Source organism: Oncorhynchus clarkii, chromosome 3, assembly GCF_045791955.1.
Source record: "Oncorhynchus clarkii lewisi isolate Uvic-CL-2024 chromosome 3, UVic_Ocla_1.0, whole genome shotgun sequence".
Lineage (NCBI taxonomy): Eukaryota > Metazoa > Chordata > Actinopteri > Salmoniformes > Salmonidae > Oncorhynchus > Oncorhynchus clarkii.
This window is the reverse complement of record NC_092149.1, coordinates 6,909,843-6,922,258: the sequence shown is the minus strand read 5'-3', so window position 1 is coordinate 6,922,258 and position 12,416 is coordinate 6,909,843. Positions and strand designations below refer to the sequence as shown.

The following is a 12,416-nucleotide window of genomic DNA, read 5'->3' as shown; positions in this document are numbered from 1 at the left end:
AAACCCACCACGTAATGCCAGCACACTGTTCTTCAGCAAGTTGCAGGTTAGGGACTAGTAGCTAGCATAGTACGCTGCAGGTTAGGGACTAGCAGCTAGCATAGTAAGCTGCAGGTTAGGGAATAGTAGCTAGCATAGTACGCTACAGGTTAGGGACCAGTAGCTAGCATAGTACGCTGCAGGTTAGGGGCTAGTAGCTAGCATAGTAAGCTGCAGGTTAGGGATGAGTAGCTAGCATAGTACGCTGCAGGTTAGGGATGAGTAGCTAGCATAGTACGCTGCAGGTTAGGGATGAGTAGCTAGCATAGTAGGCTGCAGGTTAGGGATGAGTAGCTAGCATAGTACACTGCAGGTTAGGGGCTAGTAGCTAGCATAGTACGCTGCAGGTTAGGGATGAGTAGCTAGCATAGTACACTGCAGGTTAGGGGCTAGTAGCTAGCATAGTACGCTGCAGGTTAGGGACTAGTAGCTAGCATAGTACGCTGCAGGTTAGGGACTAGTAGCTAGCATAGTACGCTGCAGGTTAGGGACTAGTAGCTAGCATAGTACACTGCAGGTTAAGGATGAGTAGCTAGCATAGTACGCTGCAGGTTAGGGGCTAGTAGCTAGCATTGTAAGCTGCAGGTTAGGGATGAGTAGCTAGCACAGTACGCTGCAGGTTAGGGACTAGTAGCTAGCATAGTACGCTGCAGGTTAGGGACTAGTAGCTAGCATAGTACGCTGCAGGTTAGGGACTAGTAGCTAGCATAGTACGCTGCAGGTTAGGGACTAGTAGCTAGCATAGTACGCTGCAGGTTAGGGACTAGTAGCTAGCATAGTACGCTGCAGGTTAGGGACTAGTAGCTAGCATAGTACGCTGCAGGTTAGGGACTAGTAGCTAGCATAGTACACTGCAGGTTAGGGAATAGTAGCTAGCATAGTACGCTGCAGGTTAGGGACTAGTAGCTAGCATAGTACGCTGCAGGTTAGGGACTAGTAGCTAGCATAGTACGCTGCAGGTTAGGGAATAGTAGCTAGCATAGTACGCTGCAGGTTAGGGACTAGTAGCTAGCATAGTACGCTGCAGGTTAGGGACTAGTAGCTAGCATAGTACGCTGCAGGTTAGGGACTAGTAGCTAGCATAGTACGCTGCAGGTTAGGGACTAGTAGCTAGCATAGTACGCTGCAGGTTAGGGACTAGTAGCTAGCATAGTACGCTGCAGGTTAGGGACTAGTAGCTAGCATAGTACGCTGCAGGTTAGGGACTAGTAGCTAGCATAGTACGCTGCAGGTTAGGGACTAGTAGCTAGCATAGTACGCTGCAGGTTAGGGACTAGTAGCTAGCATAGTACGCTACAGGTTAGGGGCTAGTAGCTAGCATAGTACGCTGCAGGTTAGGGACTAGTAGCTAGCATAGTACGCTGCAGGTTAGGGACTAGTAGCTAGCATAGTACGCTGCAGGTTAGGGACTAGTAGCTAGCATAGTACACTGCAGGTTAGGGACTAGTAGCTAGCATAGTACGCTGCAGGTTAGGGACTAGTAGCTAGCACAGTACGCTGCAGGTTAGGGGCTAGTAGCTAGCACAGTACACTGCAGGTTAGGGACCAGTAGCTAGCATAGTACGCTGCAGGTTAGGGACTAGTAGCTAGCATAGTACGCTGCAGGTTAGGGACCAGTAGCTAGCATAGTACGCTGCAGGTTAGGGACTAGTAGCTAGCATAGTACGCTGCAGGTTAGGGACCAGTAGCTAGCATAGTACGCTGCAGGTTAGGGATGAGTAGCTAGCATAGTACGCTGCAGGTTAGGGATGAGTAGCTAGCATAGTACGCTGCAGGTTAGGGACTAGTAGCTAGCATAGTACGCTGCAGGTTAGGGAATAGTAGCTAGCATAGTACGCTGCAGGTTAGGGACTAGTAGCTAGCATAGTACGCTGCAGGTTAGGGAATAGTAGCTAGCATAGTACGCTGCAGGTTAGGGACTAGTAGCTAGCATAGTACGCTGCAGGTTAGGGACTAGTAGCTAGCATAGTACGCTGCAGGTTAGGGACTAGTAGCTAGCATAGTACGCTGCAGGTTAGGGATGAGTAGCTAGCATAGTACGCTGCAGGTTAGGGACTAGTAGCTAGCACAGTACGCTGCAGGTTAGGGATGAGTAGCTAGCACAGTACGCTGCAGGTTAGGGACTAGTAGCTAGCATAGTACGCTGCAGGTTAGGGACTAGTAGCTAGCATAGTACGCTGCAGGTTAGGGACTAGTAGCTAGCATAGTACGCTGCAGGTTAGGGACTAGTAGCTAGCATAGTACGCTGCAGGTTAGGGACTAGTAGCTAGCATAGTACGCTGCAGGTTAGGGACTAGTAGCTAGCATAGTACGCTGCAGGTTAGGGACTAGTAGCTAGCATAGTACACTGCAGGTTAGGGACTAGTAGCTAGCATAGTACGCTGCAGGTTAGGGACTAGTAGCTAGCATAGTACGCTGCAGGTTAGGGACTAGTAGCTAGCATAGTACGCTGCAGGTTAGGGATGAGTAGCTAGCATAGTACGCTGCAGGTTAGGGACTAGTAGCTAGCATAGTAGGCTGCAGGTTAGGGGCTAGTAGCTAGCATAGTACGCTGCAGGTTAGGGACTAGTAGCTAGCATAGTACACTGCAGGTTAGGGACTAGTAGCTAGCATAGTACACTGCAGGTTAGGGACTAGTAGCTAGCATAGTACGCTGCAGGTTAGGGACTAGTAGCTAGCATAGTACGCTGCAGGTTAGGGACTAGTAGCTAGCATAGTACGCTGCAGGTTAGGGATGAGTAGCTAGCATAGTACGCTGCAGGTTAGGGACTAGTAGCTAGCATAGTAGGCTGCAGGTTAGGGGCTAGTAGCTAGCATAGTACGCTGCAGGTTAGGGACTAGTAGCTAGCATAGTACGCTGCAGGTTAGGGACTAGTAGCTAGCATAGTACACTGCAGGTTAGGGACTAGTAGCTAGCATAGTAGGCTGCAGGTTAGGGGCTAGTAGCTAGCATAGTACGCTGCAGGTTAGGGACTAGTAGCTAGCATAGTACACTGCAGGTTAGGGATGAGTAGCTAGCATAGTAGGCTGCAGGTTAGGGACTAGTAGCTAGCATAGTACACTGCAGGTTAGGGACTAGTAGCTAGCATAGTAGGCTGCAGGTTAGGGACTAGTAGCTAGCATAGTACGCTGCAGGTTAGGGGCTAGTAGCTAGCATAGTACACTGCAGGTTAGGGACTAGTAGCTAGCATAGTACGCTGCAGGTTAGGGACTAGTAGCTAGCATAGTACACTGCAGGTTAGGGACTAGTAGCTAGCATAGTACGCTGCAGGTTAGGGACTAGTAGCTAGCATAGTACGCTGCAGGTTAGGGACTAGTAGCTAGCATAGTACGCTGCAGGTTAGGGACTAGTAGCTAGCATAGTACGCTGCAGGTTAGGGACTAGTAGCTAGCATAGTACGCTGCAGGTTAGGGACTAGTAGCTAGCATAGTACGCTGCAGGTTAGGGACTAGTAGCTAGCATAGTACACTGCAGGTTAGGGACTAGTAGCTAGCATAGTACACTGCAGGTTAGGGACTAGTAGCTAGCATAGTACGCTGCAGGTTAGGGACTAGTAGCTAGCATAGTACACTGCAGGTTAGGGACTAGTAGCTAGCATAGTACGCTGCAGGTTAGGGACTAGTAGCTAGCATAGTACGCTGCAGGTTAGGGACTAGTAGCTAGCATAGTACGCTGCAGGTTAGGGACTAGTAGCTAGCATAGTACGCTGCAGGTTAGGGACTAGTAGCTAGCATAGTACGCTGCAGGTTAGGGACTAGTAGCTAGCATAGTACGCTGCAGGTTAGGGACTAGTAGCTAGCATAGTACGCTGCAGGTTAGGGACTAGTAGCTAGCATAGTACGCTGCAGGTTAGGGACCAGTAGCTAGCATAGTACGCTGCAGGTTAGGGACTAGTAGCTAGCATAGTACGCTGCAGGTTAGGGACCAGTAGCTAGCATAGTACACTGCTGCAACAGTTGAAGGTGTTCTTGTTTGCCATGTTTGTTAGCATATAGCCTAGTCCGAGGCAGGAGCCCATCTCCTGTTTCTGTAGCATGGGGCGGCGTGATGTAAGAGCACCCCCTAGACAGGACTATCACACTGTATCAATCAAACAGGTAGGACAAGTGGCTCATGAATCAGGCGGCGGGGCTGTGCTCTACGACAGGATCATTATAAAGGATGTGTTTGCCTGTCCCGGCACTCCTCTATCACGGTTTGTGTGTGTGCGCTCAGAGCACAACTCAAAGCAACCATTCCAACATCAAAGAGCCATAGACAGATAGAACAGGCAGAAGACACGGTGCTGCCTAACAAGAGTCTGGTCTGTCCCCCACTGCTCTGCTGCCGATGCTAAATAAATGGTTGGATGAAACGTTTTGTTTATCTTGGCAAGTGGTACCGTGCAATTGTAACAGTATAACTTTAGACCGTCCCCTCGCCCATACTCGGGCGCGAACCAGGGACCCTCTGCACACATCAACAACAGTCACCCCACGAAGCATCGTTACCCATCGCTCCACAAAAGCCGCGGCCCTTGCAGAGCAAGGGGGAACTACTACTTCAAGGTCTCAGAGCAAGTGACGTCACCGATTGAAACGTTATTTAGCGCGCACCACCGCTAACTAAGCTAGCCGTTTCACATCCGTTACACAATTATGACATTTGTTGTACACAACTATTGGTTTGCATAGCCTAGGTACATATACAAATGTTCTGAGAAACTAGGTTAAATCATGGAAAAGCAACCTTTCAGTTAGTGGCCCAGCGCTCTTACCGCTAGGGAACCTACACACCCAGTATAGGTTTAACACCCTATTGCTCTACCCTGACTTATCATGCAGATAAAGAGAAAAAGACAAGGACAGGAAACCATTTCAGGCTGAAAGATAAAGACAAAATGTTTATCTGAGTTCATCCGTTATGAGGCGATAGCAGCTCCAAGTCACTAGGGGGAGATAGCACATTACAGGCTGAGGTATTGGACCCAGCCGTGAAGCTGCACCACACAGCACAGCTCTGGGAACAGTGAGTGAAGTAGAATTTGATAAAAAAATAATCTGTGTGTTTTGGTATGAGGCCTTAATCATTTTGATCTACTTCCACTGTCGTCCAAGAGTTGCTGGATTTCCTCGTCACTTCAGTTTGGTCCTCAAGGTAGGTAGCAGCAGTGTTCTTCCCTTCCCACAGTGAGAGAGTGAGTCATGGTCCAGGTATCTGTCCTCCTGTGAGTGGAGCTCAGCTTGGCACCCCAGCCTCCTGTCTGTCAACACGCCCGGGAACATTTACACGATTTATGTTCCACACTGCTCTGCTTTTTCCACCTTGGTGAATTAGCGTGTTTGGGGTTTGGGAGAACTTGCACCACTGCTGCAGTTAGGTGCTGTGGTATGACATTGCCATCAGACAACACTCCAATCAAATCCACGACTCCAATATTTCAAACAAATTCCCAGATGTTCCCTGATCCTCCCCCTTGTGTCGGACACTGCGTCCCAAATTACACACGATCCCCTACATAGTGCTCTAAAGTAGTGCCCTATATAGGGAACAGGGTGCCATTTGGGACAGTCTCAGTCCCAATATAACAACAAGACTGACTGGAGCTTGTCCTCCTCTCTGCCATGCTACACTTCACAGATTAAACAGCAGGTTCATGTTTAAAAGAAACTTGTGTTCTGCTTTTATGGAGCCAGTTTATGGTTCTGGTTTAAACTCAAACTTAATCATTTTATCCGTTCAATTAGATATAATTATATGACAGTGAAAGTCACTTTTTACTGAAGGCTTCTGCCATACGCTCTGATAAAAATAAAATCTGCAGTGCCATAAAACTACAGAGAAACAGAAGCAATCGTGTGTGTGTGTGTGTGTGTGTGTGTGTGTGTGTGTGTGTGTGTGTGTGTGTGTGTGTGTGTGTGTGTGTGTGTGTGTGTGTTTTGTGTGTTTGTGTGTGTGTGTGTGTGTGTGTGTGTGTGTGTGTGTGTTGAACTGCATTCAATCCAGCCCACATAGAGAGAAAACAGAAACAGACTGCTGCTTTGATCTGGTCTGATGAGATGTGAGCCCAGACATACAGACCACCTCTCATCAGTTCCACATCTCCTTTATAGTAGCATTCCTGCTGCTGGTCTCCTGCTGGATGAGGCCCTCTCGCCCAGCTCCACTCTGCCCCGCTATCTTTCACTACAGAAGTGGCTCAAATCAATACCTGCCAGTGCATTGGATTTAATGTGCTCCTATAACCAGATCCATCTGGGACACGCCAGTCTGCAGAGCAGGACAAAAATACCCCCCCCCCCCCCCCCTTCTGCTCTGCCAACCTCACTTTTCATACTGAGAGTGCACTCAAACACATTGGTTACAGGACATGGTTTACCTTACTTTAAAAAAACACTTACTTTTTTTTTTTTACATGAGTAAAGCAAAACCTCTCAGATAAACCAGGAGTCTTGAGAGTTCAGTTAAGTACTAAATGGCACCCTATATAGTGCACTATTGTTTACCAGAGCCATATGGAGCCTGACCAAAAGTAGTGCCCTATAAAAGGGGATAGGTAACTATTAGGGACACACAACAATTCTAATATGCTTGCTCACAGCGAGTGGATTGGGCCAGATAGGAATTATAGGTCAGTAGGTGTCCAGGTTCCCACTCTAGAAGTGTAATCAAGTTTGGAAGACAGATGCCCTTGGTCCTTTAAAATAGAATTGACCTGTTATGGGCAGATGAATAAGCAACATGACATTATTATTCTACACAGTGTGGCCAGGGGTACTTCCTGCTTACAGGCTTCAACAATAACACGATGACCACAACTGACCAGACTAGCACAATGGAACGCATTGGGAACTAGTCTGGTCCCAGGTCTGTTCGTGCTCTTGCCAACTCCATCGCTGTGGAAAAAATGTTTTGCGTGACAAGGTGTTGGCATGACAGCATAAACACAATGACACTATAGGCTAATTGGGAGGAGGTAAATAATGGCAGATTTGGAATTGTGTTTGATTTCTGTAAGCTGAAAGTAACCCTGTGTGATGTACGCTATATTACTGAGTCCACCTTAAAAGAGACGCATGAGAGAGGAAGGAGAGAGGACGGACTCACCTTGAATATGCCAACCCAGTCCTTCTGGTGTGGTTTGATGAACTGGGTGAGAGTGTAGTGACACTCTAGAGCGGCGTGGGGCAGGTAGCTCTTCCCCACGTTCTGGAAGATGACGTGTGCAAAGTTTGACGTGTCCATGGCACTGCCTACTGATGTCCCGTCCAGGAAGAGAGCCATCGGTCACTCAGCACAGGCTGCATGGGAAGAGGAGGACAACAGAGAGGCATGGGTCACTCAGCACAGACTGCATGGGAAGAGAAGGAGGACAACAGAGAGGCATGGGTCACTCAGCACAGGCTGCATGGGAAGAGAAGGAGGACAACAGAGAGGCATGGGTCACTCAGCACAGGCTGCATGGGAAGAGAAGGAGGACAACAGAGAGGCATGGGTCACTCAGCACAGACTGCATGGGAAGAGAAGGACAACAGAAGTCCTGTATTCCAAAAAAGGAAAGGTGACAGCATCTTCTACAAATAACTGCAACAAGGTTTTCAATTCATGGTGTTATTTTAAAAAAAAAAGTTTTTAAAGCTGAGACGTTTCAACCGTATGTCTTCTTTTAAAGCTGGAGCTTAATATTTCTAAACAAAGCTCAGTCTCCAGAAGGGCAGATGACAGTGGGCCTATTAGCCTGGTACATTCAGTTTAGTCAGTTTTCATTAGTCTGTCATAAAGATATTCATCTCTAGTAGCTGTCTTATAGGCTCATCCCGGACCAGAAATGCCGTCATCAATCTTGTCCATGTAGTTGTCCCCGTGGCGTGCGCGACCACTGTTGTTGCCGTGGTGAATATGACTACAGTTGTTGCCGTGGTGAATATGACTACTGTTGTTGCCGTGGTGAATATGACTACTGTTGTTGCCGTGGTGAATATGGCTACTGTTGTTGCTGTGGTGTGCATGACTATGACACGCTCATCATCCCTGACTAGAGTTGACAAGGGTTGGTCTGTTACGGTCTGTTCCCCAGCTCTTCACTAAACTATGAAGTCAATGACTGAACAAACAGAAAGTTTAACATACCAACATCATAAGTCGATCTGGATAAGAGTGTCTGCTTAGTCACTAAAATGTCAAATGTAATCTAAATGTGCCAACAACAAAGGTCTTATCTAAAAATGCAAATCAAATTGGTTAGGACGGTGTTCTTCCTGTGTTTAGCTTTGCAGTGTGTGTGGTTGGTTCACAGAAAGCAGCAAGGATACCATCTCATTCAGACGGTTCTTATTTAGTAGTCCAGATACGGCCTCCAGTTGTTTCATCCGCTGAGACCTCTGAGGAAAGAACCAAACTAAATGTTGCCGGTATATTTAGACAAAGGACTTGATCAGCGACCACAGTGAGAGAGCGTTTAATGTCCAAATGCTATTCCCCATATAGTAAAGGGTATAGGTTTAGTCTGGCCTAAACTGTCGCCTAAATGTGCTGATGAATTCCTCTGGCCACAACATCTGTCAGCATTTTCCCTGAAACAAGATAAGAGATTCTACATTCCACACTGTTGCAATGAGAAAGAAGTTAACAGTCAAAGGACTTGTGCAAAAAATGCTGTCCACGATCTCATTCTCAATAGATAAAAGGTATATCACTGAAGTCTAGCTAAAAGTCTTATAAAGGCATGTAGGCTTTTCTATTTTATTTAACTAGGCAAGTCACTTAAGAACAAATTCTAACTTACAATGATGGCCTACCAAGAGCCAAAACACCTCATTTGGGGCTGGGATAAAAATAAATTGGAGAAAAAAAACACACATCATGACAAGAGAAACACCACAACACTACATAAAGAAGCCTAAAGATCAGACAAGATGAGCAGGAATTTCCAGTCTCTCTGTTCAGTCACAGTGACGTGTTCAGGAAAATGGTGCACAAGAGAAGTAACTAAGACAACATTAGTAAATAGAGAAAGAAAACACAGGCCAGGGGTTGTAATCTAGACAAAACACACCAGTAACACACACCACTTATTCATGTTAATCATGTTAAAAACAGGCTCGTACTAAAACATTTCCAAATTATACAATTCATCATTGCCAGACAATAGCAGAGCATTGTTCGACATGACAAATGTATGTGACCTAAAAAAAATATATATATAATTATACATTTATTATATGGATTGTGATGAGTGACATGAACCTACCTAGTTTGGTTTTACAGGTTGATAGCATCTTTATCTGAACTGTTGACAACCCAGTGCGTGTGTCGGTGAGTGTGTTAGAGCCAAATTAAAACCACACAATGATGTAACTTTAGGGCTAGCTGACGTTAGTTAATGTAATGGCATTAGAATTAACTGGGCAAGTATCATATGGCTTCCAGACATAAATATAGCCATGTGGAAAAACAAAGAAAAAGGCCTAGTTAAATCGTGTAGTTAAACTAGCATCTTGCTGTAAAGTGCTTGTTTAGGCTAGTAATCTAACATATTGCTAGCTAACTCCTTAAAGATAGCATAGCTAGCTTGTTCCTATAGCTAGCTAGCTATGTATCTAGCTAGCTTTAACAGAGATGAATGACTATTCTGGAAAACGTGATACGGGGCAAAGACTTCAGCTAGTTAGCTAGCTAGTTATCTGTTTGCTGCCCTGGATTGTCAGGGACCCTTTGGTTTGGCTAGTTAGCTAGCCAGTTAGTTCGTTAGCTAGCATATCAAGTTACCAGGGCAAGACGAATACATTTTTCAATAGTTATTATTTTTTATCGACAAGAGCACATAATATGATAACATACCCATTTGCCATGCTGAAGAGTTGAGAAAAACCAAAGATATTCGTCAAAACTGTTATTGACGCAGTTGCTCGATGTTAAACGCAATCCCCGTCCTCTCTTCCTGGAATAGAATAACAACATTAGCTACATCACTTCCGGAGAAATACCGTTATTTGTCATGTGGGAATTCCAAACTTGTTACAATGTAACAAATTGTTAACAACGTGTTGCTAAAATAACGAATGGCACAATGAATAGATATTTGACTCACTTTCTGTTACAGGAATGAAACTCTGAAATTTGAGTAGGACCCTTCAAAATGGTAGATGTCAATATATTTGGGCCATTTAAAAAAAATCTTTATTTAACCAGGTAAGTCAGTTTAAGAACACATTCTTATTTACATTGACGGCCTAGGAACAGTGGGTTAACTGCCTTGTTCAGGGGCAGAACAACAGATTTTTATATTGTCACCTCGAGGATTCGAGCTATTTGATATCTATTTATAAATGTAACCTTTATTTAACTAGGCAAGTCAGGTAAGAACAGATTATTATTTACAATGACAGCCTACCCCGGCCAAACCCAGACGACGCTGGGCCAATTGTGCGCCACCCTATGGGACTCCCAATAACGGCCGGATGAGATACAGCCTGGATTCGAACCAGGGAGTGCCTTAGACCATGTTTATAACAGACCTTATACCAGGGGTATGACAAAACATGTATTTTTACTGCTCTAATGACGTTGGTAACCAGATTATAATAAATAGCAATAGCAATTAGGCACCCCAGATACTGTTCTTCCATAATATAATATAACTCGATCAAAATGGACATATTTAGGGAAACCCTGACTGCCAAAGCCTGTATGTAACATGATCGTCGTATTACGATACAGTACAGTACGCCCCCTATGCCGTTCTTATATAGTTTATTTCAAATCTTATTTTTATTAGTCACATACACGCGTTTAAGCAGATGTTATTGCGGGTGTGGCGAAATGCTTGTATTTTCTGATAACGTTAGGTTTCTTTAGGGTTGAGCTATTGAAAACGCGTTTCCACCGCCCGAGCAGACCATTGAAATTGTGTTATTAACTTCTGATTGTGCATTTCAGTGCTAGATGTATGAAATCAGCCATGTCCTTCAAGTTCATGCAGTTCAGATGTCCCGCCCCCACTGTTTCTCATCGCAAATAAACCTGGGTAAGTGGCTTTGTGATTGGGCAGAAAACGTGTCATTTACAACCCACCCAATTATGTCACGCTGAATCCGTGGTCAGAAAGGAAAGAAACATGGCCGCTGTTTTAAGGGGGTCTCGGAACCTATGGGGAAGGAGCCTCAAACATGTTGACTTTACTTTGGGTAAGGAGTTTAAAAATATAACAAAAAATATGTTTAGCATCAATGTTGAGGACCTGTTTGGTGACCATTCCCGCCTATGTCACGAAAGGCACCGTTGCGTGAAAAATCAACGTTGAACAAAAGTTGATTAGCATTGGCTGTTGTGGCTCGCTCACTTCTGCTAACGTTAGTTAGTTTGCTGAAATGGCTAGCTAGCTATAAGAGCTAGCTAAAGTCATGGGACGTTGGTTGATCGAAACATTTGTTGTTTATCAAGACGACCGATAGCCAACACCAGCAAATGTTCTAATCAAAGGTGTGTCCGTGTGCATCTCGCACAAGTAACAAGTTCAGGGTCAAGTCAAATCCCACAGCTCTTGTCAGCAAGTCAGTCGATTAGCCAAGCGAGTTCTGTATTGAATAGGGTGATTGTTTGCACAAATATTGTCAATTATAATGCCACGCCTTCCGTAGATGTATAATGTACATACACGTGTTAGACTCTTCCGTGTTTCTAGTAATAGCTTTTAGCTCAGTGGTTCCCAACCTTTTCCAGCTACTGTATTTTACTCATCCCTGGGGTACCCCTGAAGTCCCACGTCCCCCATGTGCCTTTTACCAATAGACCAAGTACCCCCAGGGGTCCTAGTACCCCCAGGTTGGGAACCACTGCTTCAGCTTATCAACCAGCTCTCATGCACAATGGAAGGAAAGGAAAAGCGGGGGAGTGAGGCCAGTACAGATCATTGAGATGTAGTCCAGCTATAGCTAGTCTGTTCTACTGCATGTTTTTATTACATCTCTTCTCATACCAGTGCTGTGCCCCTACTGTCCTCAAGGTAGCTCAACCCTTACCTTGATAACCCAGCCCACTGTCCTCACTGGTAGCTCAACCCTTACCTTGATAACCCAGCCCACTGTCCTCACTGGTAGCTCAACCCTTACCTTGATAACCCAGCCCACTGTCCTCACTGGTAGCTCAACCCTTACCTTGATAACCCAGCCCACTGTCCTCACTGGTAGCTCAACCCTTACCTTGATAACCCAGCCTACTGTCCTCGCTGGTAGCTCAACTCTTACCTTGGTAACCCAGCCTACTGTCCTCGCCGGTAGCTCAACCCTTACCTTGATAACCCAGCCTACTGTCCTCGCTGGTAGCTCAACCCTTACCTTGATAACCCAGCCTACTGTCCTCGCTGGTAGCTCAACCCTTACCTTGATAACCCAGCCTA

General features: G+C 45.7%; 1 protein-coding gene across 8 annotated transcripts in view; it reads right to left on the bottom strand.

Moving 5' to 3' along the window:
- The window catches only part of LOC139387092 (Tax1 (human T-cell leukemia virus type I) binding protein 1b), a 37,335-nt gene extending 27,353 nt beyond the window's left edge, over window positions 1–9,982 (bottom strand). For all 8 annotated transcript variants that reach the window (XM_071133096.1, XM_071133145.1, XM_071133112.1 and 5 more), the window contains exons 1-2: window positions 9,860–9,982; window positions 7,127–7,320 (exon numbers count right to left, since the gene is read on the bottom strand). In XM_071133096.1, coding sequence (XP_070989197.1) covers window positions 7,127–7,303 — 177 coding nt within the window. In that variant the 5' untranslated portion in view covers window positions 7,304–7,320; window positions 9,860–9,982. The remainder of the gene's footprint in view (window positions 1–7,126; window positions 7,321–9,859) is intronic.
- Window positions 9,983–12,416: the final 2,434 nt, after the last annotated feature.